Raw genomic sequence first — 21,171 nt, 5'->3', positions numbered from 1 at the left:
ATCCAGAGATCTGATATAGTAACAAATATATCCTCTACTAACATTTAATCCTGGATATTCACAGCATTTGTAAGAGATTGCTGATATTTATACATCAAAGGTGTTATTCATTCATTTTCAAATAATCTGTTGTAATATATATGTGGTCAGTGTTTGTCCTTACAGAAAGAAAAATTGTTCACCAGGCATTCCTCAAACCAAATTATATAAATGTAGATAAAGGAAGAACATCTATACACAGAAATAGGTACAAGATTTCAATATGGTCTCTGCCTGCTTACATGTAACACCCAAGGTCACCATTTTGTGTTAAAGTTACTTCAGGCCAAATAGGTTGCATATTCTGCCAGGCATAAGTCTTTCCAAACCCTCCTTCTTTATCCTATAAAAGGATCACTTGGCAGTAAACAAACAAACAAACAAAAAAAGCAAACCACGGTTTTGCATATCAATTGGCATAATAGCTTACAATTTTATGCATGCAGGAATGACAGCAGATTGCAACTCAACATATGTTCTGTGGCTCATGACAGCTTTTTAATGTTAACACAATTGGTGAAGTATTCCGTTTTAAATGTGAGTTCCATGCAGATTGCTTTACGTTTTTCAAAATCAAGAGGGGAAAATTACACTAGTAAATGTCACTCATCTCACCAGAGCCACCAACTGTACAAAGCACCTACTTTCTTTTGCGTAAATGTTTGAACTATCCTTGGCCAAGAAAAAGGTTTTAAGTACCCTACTGGGACAGATGCTAAGCGGCAACAATAGAAGCCACACTAATGCAATTCAGGTAACCCAATCCTGTTTCAAAAACACAGGCAAGGCTAATTACAGCTCGGCTGAGTCAAATTTCTTGTGCCACTGCAACCCAGAGGAACAGGTCAAAATCACATGTTATTCAAACCACAGTTATATCAAACTTCTCTATCAAAATCACCACTTGAAACCAAGACAGGAATTTTCAAAGATTAGCTAGTTCATATTCAAAGTGGATGACAAGGCAGCATTTGTAAGAGTAAACTTTACAAAGAAAATAAGCATGATTTTTAGTTTCACAAAAAATATTTATAAACCAGCTAAAATACAGCATGATCAAAGTTCGGTATAACTATGGTATGGGTGGATCTTCAAACCAAGAGCTGTGAGAAAAACAGAAGACAGAAAGGATAGTCTGAATAAAAGAAATCATTTCTTACTAAAAAGCACAAAACAAGGATGTTTGCCTATATAATATAAGCAACCTCTGCAACACAACCAATCAAGAAACCTCTATTCATCTACATTTCTCAGTGCGCTGGAAGTAGAACATATAGTTATCAGCTTCAAAAAAATGAAGGATTTTAAAGCATGGTTTAATATGGGGTTTTATCAGGTTTTAATATGGGGTTTTTAATATGGGGTTTTTTCTTCTCAGTTTAAACATAATGGGAATTTATTTTTGTCTGTTTATGTTCTGGGAGAAGGAAAGAGGATTCAATGATCTTTTGAATACAAAAATACAGCAGACAGTGCCATATTTTAAATTTCAGCTTTCCAATAATTTCTTAATTATTTAGCTATTACAGGAATGCCAGAGTGTGAATCTGGCCTAGAACACAGAACCCACAATGTACCAAAAAAAATTAGTTTCCTCAACCCTTTGTAATATCAACTGAAATTTACTTAAAACATCTACTCACTCTACAAAATCATATAGAGTTGTTGTTTTTTAAAGGAGAGAGAAAAAACTGTACTAACAGTTGAGTTAAATGGAGCTTCCTCCCTAATATGCATGTTTAGAGTTAGAAACCAAGGCAATTATTGTTTTTACATCATGTTTTCTCGTCACAGAACAACATAGCTTCACTAGTACAACTCAACTAAATATGTTTATTTTTTGAGTTCAAAGAGTTCACAATATCTTTGATGCCTTCCCCTAACCTTATGCTCTCCGGCTATGTTGGACCACAGCTCCCAGAATTCCCAACTGCCTGGCTACAAATCTGGAAATCACAGGCTTAATTCATCTGAAGGGTGCCAATAAGGCAGATCTAGATAATACAACAAGGGCATTTGATTCTACACTGATCCAGCATCCTGCTTAGCTGATGGCATTCAGTATCAGCTCTGCATGGTCACCTAACTTTCACAGAGTAATTGGTGACACTGTAACAGTTTATCATATGTTTCTGTATGACAAGTTTCAATAATTAAAATGTAAAGAAGACTATTTGGTGACAGCATGGCCTAATTTGCAAGCCTGCTGTGTGCAAATTATATAGGCCAACTCGGTGAATTTATTGTTCTATACTGATTTATTCGGTCATGCCAGATTAGTAATTTGGGTCTGTTTAGAAGCCATAATAATTAAGACAGAAAATGAATTAATCAACTAACAATACAATCAAAACTGCACTCAAACCAAAGAAAACAAGCTGGAGACTTAAAGGAGAAGGAAGAGAAAAAGAGACTTGAGGGGAGGGGAGGAATCTTAAAGTTTGCCAATCTTTTAATGCACAAATAAAATAAACCTTACAATTTAGATGGATTGCATCCAAGAGCACTACTGTAGCTAAAAAGTGATAATGCTTCAAACATTTTTCAAAAGTAAAAAGTTAAATATTTATAAGCACCCAACCACATTTCATAAATTGCCAACTTATTATTTTATATACCCAACACTTTCACGGGCACAGCATGCAAATCAAGGCACGGAAAGTTGCAGAGAAAAATATTATCCACATGAACATGAATCAGAGTTTCTCACCAGAACTATCCACCAAGCCTTCTTTCCCCCAGCTCCACCCCATCTGGCCTTTCCCAAAGAATCAAAACCTCACAACCTCGCTAATTCCAAAACAAACCACAAAATGACGCTCACAGACAAGCATCGCTCTTCGGCCATTAGCAATACAGGACAGACATTCCAGTAATAATGTGGCGCAACGAACAAACAGACAAATATACCCTCTCAAAATAAATCTACACCAAAGAACGGCAGCCCTTACCTGTCAATTATCACAGGATCTGAAGGAGTCTCATTTCTGTTGCCGCAGCTTTTCTTGTCACAACAGCGGCTATGGAGCAAGAAGGAGAGGATTTAGTGCAGCTATTACACTCTAAAAACCATCATTACAGATACAGAAAGGATGGTATTGCTGGCTAGAGTTACCGCTCTCTCCTTGCTTGGAAATCAGTTGAATACGATAGGTCACATATGGGTTAATTACTAGGTTTGACTTCTTTCACAGCTGGCACACAACAACTGCCACATACACGCAGAAAAGGGAAAAGGAAGAGCACAACTTTACAGTTCATAATGCTAGGTTTCTAGGCTGATACTAATGACCTCCAAGTACATTGCAGATGGTTCAAGGTGCCCTCAAACAAGAGTAGTAGCAGCCACCCACAGGGAAGCAAAAAAAATAAAAAATAGATTCTGTGCAATGAATTTTTGCCCTTCAAAATCTTGAAAACCTCAGTTTTTCCAAATGAACAAACATCATGATTCCAGAAATCTTTGTGAATGAAAAGAGCAAAAAGATGCCCAGAATCCCAGATAATGAGCCAACAACTTTTAAAAAGGCATAGCAAATGTAATATATGCCCAGAGATATTTATTTAAACTAAATAAAATAATTAAATAAATGCAATGTGGCAGATCTGCATTTACAGTCCTGTTGCATACCATAATACAGTTCCATACATGATATAATTCTGCTCCAACACCCCCTCATCCTACCCCAAGTGCTGAAAAATGATCAGATTGCATGGTTGGTTGGTTGGTTTTTTCCCCCACTGTTGCTATTCTGGGAAACTTATCGTATTTACTCGAAAAGAAGATAAAGCTCAGTTAAACATACACACACACTAAGATTATATTTAAAAAGCCTAATTTTCTATTAATGAAGTGAAACTAAAATTAATCTGACTTCCATCATAAACGTAAATTGTTGGGGAAAGAGGACATTTATTTATTTTTTCTTTCAGATGAATACAGTAAATGCCAGGACTATTATACCATTTGGTAAAATCAGCAAAGCCAGAATAGAATCCCTATTCCTCCTGTTTTCATTGAGCAAATAAGGGAAGATTTTAGTTCATAAATACTAAAAAATAAGGCACAAACAAAATCTGGTTAGCAACATAAGTCTTGCAAAAATTTAGCACTTTCTGTAACCCTATTCTAATTTTGTAATAGTTTGGATTCTCTTTCTCATAAGATGACTCTCTCAACCAGGTGCCATGACCTTTGCTTATTGAAGATAATGGGAATTAATATCAAGAGTGGTATCTTAGGGAAAATATTAATGAAGCAAAACACAGAGAAATAATTCAGAGTCATTTCACACCAGACCAGTCCTCATATCGGACTAAGCCTGAAAGCTGGTTTAGAAGTGAATTCCCATGCATACTAACTAGCTGGTTTGGTCCATAAATTCATATAACCTCCAGTTTATAGCAGATAAAGAAAAATCCATTGTGAGATCCACTCTAGAACTTACTCATCATTTTTTATTTTAAGCAGGTGTCTAAAGAATGAACAGTGAGGTAGACAGGTTTGTACCTCATTGTAATTGTAAGTGTATCAGGTAGTTTTAGGTAAGTTATTTCCTCGAAACCTGTCCCTCCACAGACATATATATAAGAGCTATGAAATTCTAGAAAATTATTCATCACATTAATATGTCATTAGGAATCAAATTGAATACAGAAAATGGATTAGGAGCACATTCTCCTGATGAGCCAAGTGTACAGCACATGTTGTAAATACGTTTCTGAGGTTATTTCTGCTACTTTCCACGCTTGCAAAGCAGCATAAGGTAGCATGAGAACATGTTCTCCTTTATGAGGCAACTGTGAAAGGAACTATGGCTTACAATGAAGCAGAATGAAATTCTAACACAGTTTGGCTTTCCAATCCGACTCATCTATGATTTTTCCTCTCTAACATGTTCTTCTTTTGTTTCCTTCTCTTCAGAGGATCCCTATTATCCGTGACTATTCCATTTTGATGATTATAAACTTATAGTTTTATTATATTGTTAGTCTTGATCAAAGGCACTGTTGAAAGTTGTTTAGGAATTATGTATCTATAATAAGCTATTTTGAAGCACAGGCCTTCACTGTTTCATTTCTGGAATGAAGAAATTTCATCTTAGAGAGAGCAAGCTGTCTTTCACACCATATGGCTAATGGTAGTGCATAGCAATTAGTTGGGCTGATTAATGGGGAACAGACTCTAATTTTATGCTTATAATTGAAACTGCATTTGGACCCCTGTTGCAGATTCAGCACATCCCAATCTGCACTTACAACAGTTAGAAAGCCAGTGGCAGCAAATTGAGGAATGTGTAAGCAACAAAAACCAAGTTTCCTTATTTGTCAAAAAATATGGTTGCAAAACAATCGATCAGAGATTTGTGGGATAACATTAGGCAGCCTCATACAAGTACACTATTATGACCTTCTGGAAACACTTCTGAACACTAAAATTGAACCTAGATATTTTAAGATACTTGTTTCTTGTTTTAAGTAAATATCAGGATGGGGTTTTTTTTCCAGTTTGCTCATATGGCTTGCAAAGCAGAGAAAAACAAAAAGATCATTGAGAATAACAATACAGATAAATGATAGCAACATTGAATAAAGGGTTTTCAAGACAAGAGACATCAGCAGCATTGGAACTGTTTGCCAATGTAAACGTAGCTGAACTAATCATGGATTTTTCCCTAATCTATGAATAGCTCTATACCTTACCTCCACCTTGACTGTTTTTATTGTAATGCTAATTTCTTATTATATACTATGTAGGACTTGTTTTTATTAAATCTCTATGACTATGTGAGGCACTATATAAATGCATAAACAAATAATAAACTTGGATGACACTGGAAATGTATGTATGTATGTACTCAGACACTTTTTGGCATACCAGATTCTGTTGACACAACACTTGAGGATTTTGGTGGATGCTAAAATTCTATACAGAAGTAATGGGAAATTGTCCTATTATCTTAAAAAAAACATAAGGCAAGCAACTCTCCAATAAATGTATTCATACACTCACAACAAGCCAAATGAAGAATACTAAGACTAAGTGTTTACTAGACAATTATCTCCTATTTTTTTAGTTAACATCAGAAACTTGGACACCTACTAAAAACCTGCCAAATATTTACCAATTCACATTCTGCCCAATCCTTTTTCTGCGATATTAGTTAATCCACCCATGTTAATGTCATCAACAGCTCTTACTGACCTTTCCCCAACCTTTCTTTTGTTCAAAACTTTCTGAACATGATAAATAATATCAAAACAAAGAATAGTGTTCCTTATGTTGTATGTTCCTTATGTTCACTCCAGGAACTGCTTAATGAATTTTACTTTGTATAGCACAACTGCTAGTCACAAATCCATGAAGTTACCCCAGAAACTTTAAACTAGAAACAGATAAACATTGTTCAAGAATACAAAAACATCTAATAAGTACATATATTGTAAGAGAGCTAAGAGGTCATTATTAAAGAATGGCAACAACTGCTGCATATCAAAATGAGTCCTATTTTTAGGAAAATCAAGTTTCAAAATTCTTGCACCTCCCCCTGCGCAGTGCAACATGTTAGATGATTTTTTCTTTTGTGTGGGAGACCCATTTTCCATCAGTCTTGTTTGAGGTAATGGATTGCTTTATTATCAAACTTTTTACTCTTGCCTGTGTGAGAACTAGCTCTCACACATCATCTAGCTTACTACATTTCCCTCTATTGGATTTCTGCCTATCACCTAAGAAAAATATAGTTTGTGGCCAAAAAAACTGAGTATCAACTGTATAAGAGGCCACATTTCACTTTGAGAAGTCAGACCATTACTGCTGAGTACTTTAACTAGATTTTTTTTTAATCAGGATGTGTTAAATAAATCATAATGGCCTGATTTCACACACAATTTAAACCCAGATCGAGTGGGTTCACAAATCACAATAAGCCAACAACAACAAAAAAAAAACCCTCAACAACCCATTATAATTTAACTGGATATATACATTCAGTCACTGAATCATACTTCAGATTACTTAATCTGGAAAACATTCTTTCCTTTAGAATTTCATTATATGAATAATTATTGAAATATATGAGAATGCTAATTTCATGTAATTGTTGAGCCACAACCAATAAAGTACATTGATGAGCCTTACTAAGATTATAAAAAGCAAACTTTCTCAAACTTGTGCTCTATGGTTGTGTTTGATGCAACTCTTCTTAACCCTGGGCAACTTGGATTTAAAAAAGAATGTTTTCAAAAGCAACAAAAAGACACTAGGCTGAGGGAACTTATTAAGCAGTCCAAAAGGAAGGAGGGGCTGATCCTGGCCTATTCTTTTAGCACAATTTCTATAATTTGTGCACTTGTATTTTAAAAAAGTAATCCATGTTTTCATTCTTGAAATCAGCAGCTGTCACAATTCATGCCACCGAGCATATCTGAGCTGCTAATTGTTGCTGATTTCGCTACTATTCATAGCTACACAAACCAATTCAAGCACTGGCTGATGAAGTATGATCCTTCATCATCCCCAAAGATGAAATGCATATCTGTTGATTAAAAGGAGAAGAAGATTTGTGCTTGAAATCACCCAAGGAGGAGTGCTCTTGCTCAGTTCACTTTATACCTGATTCTAAGAAGCTGGGTCTGAATCAGTGGTGGGATTCAAAAAATTTCACTACCGGTTCTGTGGGCGTGCCTTGGTGGGCATGGCTTGGCTTGGCGGGTGTGGCTTGATGGACGTGGCAGGGGAAAGATACTGCAAAATCTCCATTCCCTCCCCACTCCTGGGGGAAGTTTACTGTAAAATCCCCATTCTCTCCTCACCCCACTAACCTGCTTTCCAGCTCTGTTCTCCTGTGCAGGGCAACAAAAGAAGACCCAGCCAATCAGCTGGGACTCGGGAAGCAGAGAATATATGGGGGTGGGGACAATCAGAGGTGGTATTTGCCGGTTCTCCCAACTAGTCAAAATGTCCGCTACCAGTTCTCCAGAACTGGTCAGAACCTGCTGAATACCACCTCTGGTCTGAATACAGAGTCACATAGAAAGTTGGGAAAAAGGGGTACACAACAAGCATAACCTTTCCATAGATCCAACAGCCTCTTCCCAAATGCTTCAAAAGAGTCTGCTTGAATTGAGCAACCAATAAACTTAAATAAACAAATAATAAAAATGTGGCTAAGTATGTTAATGAGATTGGTCCTATCGATAGCAAGAAATCACAGTAACCTTATAAGCACAAAAAAGTCTGCAGCATCCAGGCCCTTTGGACAAGTAAAGTAGGTAGTCCTGCAGGTAGTCCTCAACTTACAACTATTCATTTAGCAACCGCTCAAAGTTACAAAAGCACTGAAAAAATTACTTACAACTGGTCCTCGCATTTATGACAATCACAGCATCCCCATGGTCACATGATCAAACTTTGGATGTTTGGCAACCAGCTTGTATGTATGATGGTTGCAGTGTCCTATGGTCATGGGTTCACCATCTGTGACCTTCCCAGACATTTTCCAAGTCGAGGAACCTGGATTCACTTAATGACCACATGACTCACTTAACAACTACAGTAATTCACTTAAGGTTGTAAAATCAGGTGCAACTCACTTAATGACCACCTTGTTTAGCAACAGAAATTCTGGTTCCAACTGTGGTTGTAAGTCAAGGTATAGATCTTCTTCTATGGCTCACAGACCTCTTTTCACTCTGCCCCCATTATATCCTTCACAAGTAGTCTATAAGACACATCCTTGCAGAAAATATGCTCTTGTTTACCTTAAGTATCAAAGGCTCTTATGAAAACAATGGCCTAATGGTTATAATTTTCCTAGTGAAGGTCATGTTGGATAAATGCTGATAAGTATTTACATTTTGGATGTGTTCTCTCCTCTCTCTCTCTCTCCCTCCCTCCCTCCCTCCCTCTCTCTCTCCTCCTCTCTTTCCCTCTCCCCCTCTCATCAGAAACATTTTCCATGAGGATAAAGGTTCTAATCACTAAATGGCAGTTTTTGTCATATTATTCAAGATTAAGCTCCAAATGGGTCTTTGAAACGAGATCATTTAGTGACACGTTTGCTGAGAGAGAGAGAGAGAGAGAGAGAGAGAGAGAGAGAGAGGGAGAGAGTCTTTGCTAATTAAGATACGACAGAATTTTTTCTTACCTGCACATTATTTCATGGGTGAGCAGAACTCTGCACATTTCTGGATTCTTGTCTTGGCCTTCATATACTATCGCCTAGAGGAAAAAGACAGAGGAATTTTACCTGAATAGGTTTTTTTGTTTTGTTTTTGGTCACAAAGTGAATATAGTTGGAGAAAATGATCATTGTCACGGGACATGGATGCATAACTACATTGCAAACCAGCGACTTTGGCATAAACAGACTGCATCCTTGAGGAGAAAAATAAAAACACAAAAACCCCGCCTCAGGATTTGTTGCTAGAGAGCCCAGAAGCTGAACTGAGCAAGCTTCAATTCAGCATTCTCGCTTGTAACCATCATATTATGCACATCTTCTGAGCGGTGCACAGGACAGGGTTTTTTAGTAGTCAAGACAACCACATGTTCTTTTCAATAAAACATAAACTTAATAGTGTTAAAAAAAAAAACTCGAAAGACTCAGAACACTAGGGAGACTATTCATAAAATGAAAAGTGACTATATTTTTAATTCAAAAAAACATGGTTGTGTACACAGCTTGTGTACAGAACCTGATTCACAACTCCTGTCTGGTTAAATGTGCTAATAAATTAAAGGAAACTACATTCCTGTAAATGCAAATAAACAAGTTCTAGAAAACAAGAGGATAAAGCAGGAGAGGCCTTTCAGTATCCTTTGAGCCTTGTCAATATAAAGAACTAACTTCAGGGGGTGTCAAACTCGCAACCCACGGGCCAGATGTGCCACATGCCGGCCCCAGCCCGGCCCGGCCTGGCCCGGTTTAGCAAAGGGGGAAAAAGTCCCGATACGTCACATGACGACGCCATGACGATGCAAGTGTGACACCCCTGTTCTAGACCAATGTTTCTCAACCTTGGCAGCTTGAAGATAGGCAGACTTCAACTCCCAAAATTCCCTAGCCAAGCCAATTACTGAGCACAGCTAAAAAAGATAAGCTACTCCATCTTGTGCTTTGGTGGTTGTCTTGGATTAAGCAGTCAAGAAGTGGCCGTCTTTTGGCTCCAGTTTCTTCTGTCTATATTTCTTAGCTTTACTCACTGGCGGGCAAAGACAAAAAAGATTGGTCCCAGGGGTGGGCTGCTGGGGGTTTGCAGGGGTTCAGGAGAGCCCCTAGCTAAGATTCTGTGCATCCCAATCCTGGCTGGCCACACCCACCCTGCCCCTCCCCTCCCAGGAGTCCCCACGTGGCCCGCAAGTAAGTGCAGGGTGCCTGCGAAGGCTTGGGGACAGCGAAGAACGGGCCTCCCAGAAGTTCAGGAAGGCCGGAAATGGGCCCGTTTTTCAGCTTTCAGAGAGCCTCCGGAACCCGGGGAGGCCGTTTTCACCCCCTCCCACCATGGTGCAGGAGGCTGACTAGGCCACACCCACTCAGCAACCGGGCAGAGAACCCTTTGCTAAAAATTTGTGAAACCCACCCCTGATCTGTCGCCTTGTAATCTTAAGAATTCTGTTTTATTGCGATTGTGTGAACACAGCCATAGTGACCACAGGGCAAAGAAACTCTGTACTTGCTTGTTTTGGCTTAGTTTTGAAATGTGAGTTCACCCACTGGGATTTTGCACTGTGTGAGAACCAGCCATTATGGTCTGCTCAGTATGCTGTGGCTTAAAAACTCCTACTTTAGAAGCCACAAGGGGAACCTGGATTTCCCCCCCACCCCCCGCCTCCACAAGTTCAGTTGCGAATTGGAAGTTAATGCTTCCAATGTCCCCCTGCACTCTACTATATGAAGTCAGTGGCAGACAGAGGTTGGACTCTATGCTTCTGTAAAATGAACACATAGGAATAGACTGTGAACATTTTTTTTTTAAAAAAAGAGGTTTTAGCCAAATGCAGGTTTTCCAGTGGCAATTGCACTCTACAATTTAGGCAACATTTATCTACATGGCAACCACAGATTCCTGCATTATGCATACTTGCATTATGTTATACTATACTATGCTTGCATTATATACAACACCGAACCATCACATGGCTCTGCATACAACTATTTTGCCAACGGGCTGGGAAAGGAGAAATCTTCCTGGCAGCCCCCACCCGCTCCCTAGAAAATGGTTTGCTGTGCAACTATCAGCAAGCCCAAATGGGCACGGGTTTCGCCTGATAATTGCCAACCAAACTGCCAATAAAGAACCGAGGCAAAGGACATGGCACCTATTGGCCAAACGAAAGGAAAAGGCCATTTTGCTGAAATGTCTAGCAAGCACTTTATTGAGGTCCAATAAAAAATGGCAAACAGATTCATGCAGGGAACACCGCTGTGCAGAAGCAGATATTTTTCCCAGGCTGAAGATCACATTTGCAATACTTAACCTTTCCTGCCAACTTGGTACCTTGTTAAAAGTTGACCATTAGTGAGCGCCTTTTACTAGGATGAGCAGTTACACTGGAGGGCAGGGCTCCTGTGTTTTTTCTTTATTAGCATTCCCCAAGTTCGTTATGCCAGATAGGAAAAGAGGCCTCTTCTCATATTTGCTTCTCCTCAAGGCAACAGATGAAGGAATACAAGCCTTCTTTTTCTGTTTATATGACACAAATTGCATCTTCTCCCATTTCAAATCTTTCCTAATTTGCTCACAGTTCATATGTCAAAAGAAAGAGATGTTGTGGGTTTTTTCTTAGTTTATTTTTAATGCCTCCATTATAAATGCAATGACATTTCTAATCTCCAAAACACTTCAGGAATCATAAACATTAGTGCACAATCGTGCCTACCACCCCTGTCCTATTGTCCCCAATTATTAGTTCCTATTTCTTGTATTTAAACTTATGTTTATTCTTGTTTCTGTTATATTGTAAGCTTTTGATAAATAAATAAACAAACAAGCAAACAAATAAATAAATAATATACCCAAATAAACCCATGTTCTCTAGAATGTAAAACCTGATAAAATGCCGCTTCCATCAGCCCAAAGTCCTCCTACAGGTAGTCCTCAATTTATAACAGTTCATTTAGTGACCGAAGTTACAATGGCACTGAAAAATGTGACTTATGAAGGTTTTTCACACTCAGGACCACTACAGCGTCCCTATGGGCACATGATCAAAATCCAGATGTTTGGCAATTGATTCATATTTATGACGGCTGCAGTGTCCCCGCTTCATGTGATCACCTTTTACGACCTTCTGAGAAGCAAAGTCAATGGGGAAGGCAGATTCACTTAACAATCATGCTACTAATTTAAGAACTGCAGTGATTCGCTTAACAACTGTGGCAAGAAAGGTAGTAAAATGAGGCAAAACTCAATAACTGTCTTGCTTAACAACAGACATTTTGGTCCCAATTGTGGTCATAAGTTGAGGACTACCTGTACTGACTCAGCCTTCCATCCTTATAAGGTCAGTAAAATGAGGACCCAGATTGTTGGGAGCAATAGGCTGACTCTGTAAACTGCTTAGAGAGGGCTGTAAAAGCACTGTGGGGTGGTATATAAGTCTAAGTGCTATTGCTACTGTATCCAGATAATTCTCTTTCTTAAATAAACTTTTAAATTAGTTACCTACCTGGGAGAACTTGGTCCATTCAACTGCTCAAGGGTGAACAATCCTCAAGGATCCTACTCTTTCAAAATTCATCTAAGCCTTTTTTTTTTTTTTTTTTTGCCTTTAAAATATAGTAAGAATTTGGGAATCTGCATCTCTTTCCTTACATTCAGGTATTTTACAACTCAGTATAGTTGACGTTGTGGTCCTGATTGCGCTCAGCTAGAAGACATTTCCATATTATCTGATGCCAACAGCATCATTCAGTCTTCTTTGGCACATCCTTGTTAAAGAAAGAGAGGATCAAAATCCCACCTTTCAGACCAATGCCTCTGGTTACGGCCTCTTTAACATAAACAATCAATAAAACTCTCTACTACGTGTGGAGGTGGCAGGGGGGGGGCTAAATTTAAACAGCCTTGGCCAACAAGCAGAAGCATCACATAACCCATAAAATGAGGTAATTTGGCACAGCTGTGACTTTGCCGTTGAAAATGCTGCCCACTGAAGGCAAGAGGAAAAGGGAAGGGGGGGCAGCACAGCAGTCATGAATCTCAGCCAGCGAAAGTAATTGCTTAAACATAGTATTATCACACTCCAGCACAGTACACTATATTTTAATATGATTTAGTAGTGCCATAAATAATAGCATTGATGTTGCTGTAGCTTTGTACGGGGTTGGATGCCAACCTTACTTTTTGAAAAGAGAAACTCAAATGTAGCCTAAACAGCAGAGAGTTTGAGATCCTGAAGATATTAGGAATCTAATTCTGTACCCTTCCAATCTTAAAGAGGGCTTGGTGCCCCAATATTCCATGCCACTCATTCTATTCTCAGTGTATTTAGCATTTCTTGAAACTTGCCGTAGTCCCTGCCATCCTGCTGAGCTTGTTTGGAGAGTCCAACAAGGGACTGCAGGATCATCTTGCCACTCAGGAGCAAATGGGGGGGAAATCATCCCTTTCAAAGTGGCCCCTGCTCAGAATACCTCACATCTTAAAAGCAAATGCTTGCTACATAAGTAAGAGCACGTACGGAAACACAACTAAACTGGGATGTTTTCAGTTGAACAAGAGGCCAGGATTATGGCTTCTCCTATGACCCGTCCAATGTGGGCAGAGGTGGTCACTGAACTCCCAACAGTAGACCTTGAGCTTCAGAGCTGAAGAAGCTTCTTGGATGAGAAGCGAAACATCTTCAAAGAAAAACCAGACAATCCCAAAGCACCTTTGGGACAACTATGACCTGGATGACTGGAAATCTCCATAGACAGTGGACCCTGAGGTTCAAAGTGTTAGTGGTGATCCAGCAACTGCTTGCAAAGGGGAGATTTCTGAGATACAGCCAAAAGTTTGTGTGTAAAGATGTTGGCATGCTTATACATTATCATGATACACTAGAACATCTCCAAATAATTACAAGCATGTAGGAGATGACGAGGCTGAGCCCAAATGAGATCTATGTCCAGCCCCTCTTGAATTTTGTTGACTCTTATCTACCACCAATTTGCTTGGACTGTCAGTATTTCAGATTCTTGTAGAGAGCTTTAGCTTACAATAAACCTATATATTCATTTGAACTGCCTAAACATCTGATTTCCTGAACTTTTCCTGAACAAAACATCTGGGAAAATGATGAAGAAAATAAAGTTCTCGATCTAGAACATGACATGCAAATAAAATCCTATGAAAATGCTAGGAACTAGTTTCTACTTAATGTGTTGAGTTTGATGCTTTAATCATTAAATAAGAACATCGTTTTTGTAAAATAACAGTCATAACACTTTTCTCATGCAAACAGGGGAACCCGACAGGCTTATGCCAATCATTGAACACATACCCATATGCAGAATTTAGTCCTAGCAAATCATATTTGCCTAAAGGAAATTACTTCAACACATTTTCTGTTGTACTCACTGGAAACTCTTTGATTACAGTTGAATGTACATCTTATCTTTAAAATACCCTAGAATCCTTTAGAGGTTGTTACAGTCAGAAAAAGGATGAGGAAAAGAAAAGGAGGGTATTATAATTGGATTCAAGTTCTTTCATTTAAAAAAAAAAGTTTGATTCACCCAAAGTTTTAAACCTAAAAAATACGACTAGCATAAAAGGGCATTTTGCATGACCGTTGTTGTGGGGCAGATGATTAAGAACTGGAGTTTGATGGCAGGAATCAAAGAATACCACAGACTTAATTGCAGCTGATTTATCATGTACTCTGGGCACTGACTAAGGTAATGCCATTTTACAGTGAATAATTGATTTGCATTTAATGCAGTGCCATGGGACTCTAAAGGAATTTTCCCTAAGTACGAACTAAAGATGCTGAACCTCCACCACTATCCATGCTCACAGGCCACTCTTGTTGGTACAGAAGTCAATGTGAGTTTAATTGAAGCAAGTTCAACTTCCCTAGAAGCTGCAAACAAGAGTGAGCAGATTTAATTCCCTCTCTTTCTTTACTTCCCTTCTCTCCCTCCTTCGAACCGCTATGCTTACTTAACCTCCAGGTAGCTATTTAAAAACAAGGCCAACTAAATAACCATAATGAACAAATGGACTCAACAAGTGTGGTTATCTAATCGCCTGTCTATTGTGTTTAACATCAGCAGTCTTTTTGCTTACGTGCAGAACATCTTTAGGCTTGTAATGCACTAGGGCCTAACCCCGGTTTCTGAACACCAGCTATTATTGAAGGAACTGTATGAATTGAAAGGGGATCATACATTGCTGGAAACTGTTTGGAGGCACAAAATGAGTCCAGTTTCTGAAAACCATTTTATGGATCATGTACAAAAAAGACTTTCAAGAGTTTCACTTTCCCCTCACAACAGGACAAAGCTGTTTCAATGAAGGTTTGATACGCCATCAGGCTTCAGAGTGCATTCAACAGTATATTTGTGGATCAAACCAGGATTCAAGGAGAGCTATGTGAACTAGGTTATAAAGTGGTAACCTTCCCCCTTCTTCACATTAACTTATTTTGACCTGGAGAAATGTTGCTCTAGTAGTTGTTTTATAAAAACAGAACAATTAACCTTGCATCGCAGTTCACAACTGCGTTTTAGCATCTTTTAGATTGCTCTTTTGATGAACAAGATGTAGAAAGTGTTGTTAGTTTACTGAGACAACAACTGTATTGCATGTGAAATCTTCTGGGCTTGATCCTTAACATCTCAAGACAGGGCTAAAAATGGCTTTTGTCAAAAATTCTGAAGAGATATTATATTAGTTAGAGCCAGAGTTTGATATAATATGAAGCAACTTCTTCAAATGCATCTGCCTACATTTCATTTTACTAAATGGATCTTGTATTAAATTAAGACCAAGGGATAACAAATTTCTTCCAGTCTTTCATGCTCTACTATCAAATGTATTTTTAAATCAGGAAGTCTCCAGCTACAACACTTGTAAGACCAGATAAGACTTGGTTGGACTGTTTTTTCTCTCTCAACTCATGGAGATCAAAATTTCTTCCCTCAAAAATACTGAACACTGGGGTATAATGTAACAAATGCATATCATAACTGTTGACTAAAAGTCACTGCCTGTGCTCACAAGCCATGGCTGCATAAATATATGTATTGATTTGGTTTCGCAAAGGAAACAGAGGCAATTTAAATCTCAAACTTTTGCAGCTGCCAGAAAGACAGGTTCCTGTCTCAGAAGACAATAAAAAATTTCTTTTCCGAAAACGTATGTTGTACTTATTGAACGAAAACTGGGTTTTTAAAATATTATTTGCTAAACATTCACCATGCTCAATTCATGCAAAGTGGAAAGGTTGCCCCCAACTCCACAAAATTGGCATAGGTGGGTAGATGTTACAAACAAACAATATTTTGAAAATATGCTAAATGAGTGAAGTGAAAGTCCCAGTGTATAAAGTTAGATTATTGTTGAACTAAAAATAATTTTGCAAATAGGTACTAAACCAACACAGGTGAAGACATATGTTTTGAACTTACTTGTTTACTTCCTTTTTTGGTTTTAATGTGTTTTACTACACAGCCAGTGAAAATACAAGCATACAAATTTAGCTTTGAATCCAAATTCCTTTTTTACTCAAGAAAGATGCTTTCCCCCACCAACAGAAAGGAGATGAGGAATCATGGTTCCCATCTTTCCCTGCATTCACTTGTGCTGCACCTTCCAAAACCCATTGCATGAATTGGGGGAGGTTTTTTTAAATAATGTGGATTAAGACTCAGAGGAGGGAGAACTCACATAATGGCTCTTCTACAATTCATACAGGATAATTGATTAAATTTAATTTAAAAAGTAAAATTAAAACATTTCAATCTAAAGCAGGATAGCTAAGAAGTATATTAAAATATCTGATCCACTTCTGTTTGTTTCACTGGCACAACTAGATGACAACCATGATAATTTATTTTTATTTTCCTGTGTGGGACAGTGTGAAATAGGCTATGCCAATGTATACTCAAGTATCACTCTTCTGTTTTTAAGTATCTATTAGCTAGACTTTACTTCTTGTTAGATATGCCTATATGCCTCTGTATATGTCAAGTTTTTGGTACTGTTATACTATATTGCATGCAAAGGGCTTTGAAAACCATTTGAACAAAAGCGGAAATATGCCAGTCTATTCCTCACCAATTCATATATCTAAGTAACCTGAGAATAAGTGCTTTTCTAGAACATTACAGCTCTAGGGTTACTTAAGGAGAAAGTAATCGTGTAATTCTAAGAATTCAGATACTGAACTTCCTGCATCTTTGGCTCAGACATTTTGGACTTGCAATGTGTAATTAGCCATTAATGCTCTAATTCTGATTTCTTACAGCAGACCAGCCTCCCATCATTTGCAATGAGAGTTTAATATGGGCAGCAATAAATGTGCCCAGATTGGGATCTAAAATATATGAGGATTCTTGTTCAGCAGCACTAAACCAAAAGGTGCTAATTATTGCTTCCATTCTCCTCTTCTAACATGTTCATCAACAGGAATTCATGTGAATTAAATAAATTTCTCCCTTTCCCTCCCCCTCCTTCCCAGCCCAGCTCCACTAATATGCTCATTTTGAATGCTTCTCAAACATTTGCAGGGAAACAACTCTAGCGTAAATATCCCAGAACAAATGGCTGTATATTATACAGGAGGGAGCAGTTGGAAGCCAGACTGGGAATGCATTGGGCCATCTGGCCCAGGCAGTCTCTCCAAAATCCTCAGCTTTGTTTTCACCCCCCGACTCCAAACAACACATTTTCCACTGTGTTGAGTTTACATTTTCCCAAACACTCAGGACCTGAGCATGCATGTAAATGTCAAGCTTCGCATTCTTCTCAGAGAATGAAATTGAAATCACCTGCACTTCCTGCTCTTGAAGCAAAAGGATTCAAGTCACTGCAAACAAAAAACAAAAAAAAAAACACACCCTACCCTGGCTGAATTGCAAGCTTGCCTCACTGCACAAAAGCATTGGGCTCTACAGCTGAGATCCTGAGGAGAGCTGTTTTCTGAGCAGATTCCTATTTTCCTCACAACTGTGCCAATTGCAATTCACTGATTCAGTATCTGTACACCCGGGAACAACAGCTTGATCAATTTAGGTAGAACACAGTGCTGTATATATCTGCAGCCCTGCTATAAATGACATAGTGGGTTTTGAGTATCAAAGATGACATGATAGAGCATCTTTGAATGCCTCAGGTGTTAGAAGAACATTTTGAAATCAGCCAGATTTATCATCATGTTTAGGCTGTGTTGGAGAGAAATCTACTTTCTGATATAGTATTTTGAAGAAAAGAGAAAGAATCAGTGACTGATCTTAACTAGATTTCTGCCTTCACGTTGAACTTGAGCTGAACTTGACTTCTAGGGAATCATGGATACACACTTGACAGCAATGCAAAATGTACCTCTGTCAAGAAATGGCAGACATGAAAATCTATCTGAATTAATACAGCCATTGCCTTCTTTTGATTTTTTTGTTAACTTCACAATCCAGCCTACTACTACTACTACTACTACTACTACTACTACGAGATTTCTAATTTTTTCCTGTACAATCCTTCTCAGTTTCTCAAGATAAGCCCAAATTGATTCCAGTTTCCTGTATAACAGCGTTTTTCAAGCTTGGCAACTTTAAAATGTATGGACTCCCAGCACATTGGTTGAGGAATTCTGGGAGTTGAAGTCCACACATCTTAAAAAATGCTACGTTTGAAAAACACTGCTATATAACATCAATGGCTGCCTTCAAACATGTCAAGCCTTTTCAAGAGAATTATTTCCAGGTCTCTTCCCTAAATGTAGGTTGTTGCAAAGGTACTGACAATGTTTGTATAATATTCTTGATTCTCCAGAACTGATTGTTTAGATAGCAACTTCTCAAGCACTGCATTTTTCCATGATTTTCTTACAGACCACCACAACTACAGTATCAGGCAGATAAAACAAAGAAAATGAATAAATAACACGACAAGAATGTAACTCAACCGTAAATGATAAAGTAGATGAAAATACTTTAGAAAGGAACAGATATATTCAGTTATGGGAAAAGATTAAATTAATTTACAACATCAGCTGATTTCATGATTCACTTACCTAATCTGTGGACTAGGCCCCTGACATCACCACTACAAATTTAAAAATAAAACTAATCCTTCCTTTTTACATGGGCCAGGCCTCCTTGTTCATATATGCCTAGAGGCCTCTAGAGACCTGCCTATTTTAATTTGACTGAATGTATGTACGAAAGTCATTAAAGCTGCACATAAAACAGTGAATGTGATCTCAAAAAGTTGTTTCTGATGACATGTCACTTGCCGATATCATACCACGGAAACCATTTCATTTAGTCCTCATCCTTCCATTCCAATTTGTGCCAAGATTCTAATACTAGTATACCCCTCCTCTATGATGTTTGACAATATATATTTAAAGTGCATTACAGTAAAAATGGAAGGAGTCCCTGATCAAGCTGCATACAACTCCAAGCAAAAAAGTTGCTTAAGATTCTCCAACATCCCTCACATTCTATTCTAAAGCCCAAGTGAGAACTTTACAATTGAACAATTGTGAACAATTTAGCAGACTCCTTGACCTGCCTTACAGGTGCTTCATTAACAAGGATAGAAGTTTCAAGATCTCCAAAGTATTTGAGGTTTTCTTTTTTTTAAAAAAGAACAAGTCTTTTTGCTCTCTGTAAACATTATCATAGCAAAAGCTCCCTGATATAACCAGAAATTAACTTTTTTTTTACAAAATACATATAATATGCTCATACAATTAAGCTCAAACATTCAATAAAAAAAACAATCAACATTTCTATCTACCAGCTTGTGATTCTCATCAGCCACATCTCAATAGAGAATTTCAATCTCTTTTTTTAACATTAATTGCATTAAGTCATCTTGGGATTTTATTCTCTAAAACTGTTATTCTGCAATCTTGTTCTGCTACCCCTTCCCCTTTTCCCTAAACCAAGAATCCTAATGTTAGGGTTAAATGTAAAATGTTTGAAGGTAAAAGCCTGGTTGCTATTGGACAATAGTTTGTATCTGAATTCCAAGTGAGTTCGAAGAAGCCCCGTTGGTGTGTAACCCTTCCTATTTTACTTTACCAGAAGGAATCTGCAGGTGAATTGACAATCATCCAGTCACAAACAAAAAGTAAACAGGTGTTTTTAAAGTATGGCAGGCCAAAGCATGACTCTCTACAGAGAAATGCAATCTTGAAAGGAAAAAAACATTAACTCTTGAATGACTACAATTTGAAAAATGGCTCCATTATAATTCCTTTTTAAAAACAGGATTATGCCATTACACTCTTACACAACAGTATCTCAGAACAGGAAGAGGTCCTTTTTAAATACAAACTTATAAATTATTGTCAACTGGTGCAGTTTTTAAGATTTGTGGTTTAAGGACCGGAGTTGTTTTGCTGTCAGTTCTTATAGACTGTCGTTCAAAAGAATTTGTTTCACTAATTTCACTAAATGTTGGATTGCAAGTACTCCATTTCTTTTCTTTTCACATCTATTGTAAAACAGCCATGAATAGCAGGAAAAGATGTTTCGTGAGCATCAAAGAACAGTGTTCTAAAACAAACTCAACTGTTTGACCTTTCTGGTTTGGTGTCAGAAAGCTACCAAAAGCAAACGAAAGTTTAGAAGGCAGAATCTGAACCACCCAAAAGCTGGTTTGTGACCACATGCGTGAACACAGTAAGTGAAAAAGAAAAAAAACCTAAACATCCCTCCATTTGTATTTTTTTTAAAAACTGAATCAGATAAAATCACATGGCTTATTTAGTAACTTTCAGAATATTAATGAGGTTGAACAAATCTGATCTCAAAAAATTAAAAATTATCAAGTTATCTTATAAAAACATGAAATGCTTTTAATTTTTTTTTTTTTTTAAAAAAGAATGTTTTTTTTGTAGAACAATGCTTTGATTCAGAGGAATAAAATGATCTTCTTTAGCTCAATATTTTACTGTACGTTTAGAGG

The 21,171-nt window shown here is 37.8% G+C and overlaps 1 protein-coding gene across 8 annotated transcripts in view; it reads right to left on the bottom strand.

Annotated features, from left to right (window-relative positions):
* The window catches only part of EBF1 (EBF transcription factor 1), a 390,212-nt gene that overhangs the window by 362,767 nt on the left and 6,274 nt on the right, over positions 1-21,171 (bottom strand). For all 8 annotated transcript variants that reach the window (XM_026682156.2, XM_026682157.2, XM_087955087.1 and 5 more), the window contains exons 5-6: positions 9,189-9,262; positions 2,991-3,059 (exon numbers count right to left, since the gene is read on the bottom strand). In XM_026682156.2, the coding sequence (XP_026537941.1) occupies positions 2,991-3,059; positions 9,189-9,262 (143 nt within the window). The remainder of the gene's footprint in view (positions 1-2,990; positions 3,060-9,188; positions 9,263-21,171) is intronic.

This window comes from Notechis scutatus, chromosome 2 (genome assembly GCF_049901735.1).
Source record: "Notechis scutatus isolate UNSWTSFEM ecotype Mainland chromosome 2, rNotScu1.2, whole genome shotgun sequence".
In the NCBI taxonomy this organism is placed as follows: domain Eukaryota; kingdom Metazoa; phylum Chordata; class Lepidosauria; order Squamata; family Elapidae; genus Notechis; species Notechis scutatus.
The sequence above is the reverse complement of the archived record's forward strand: the minus strand, read 5'-3'. Positions and strand labels throughout refer to the sequence as shown.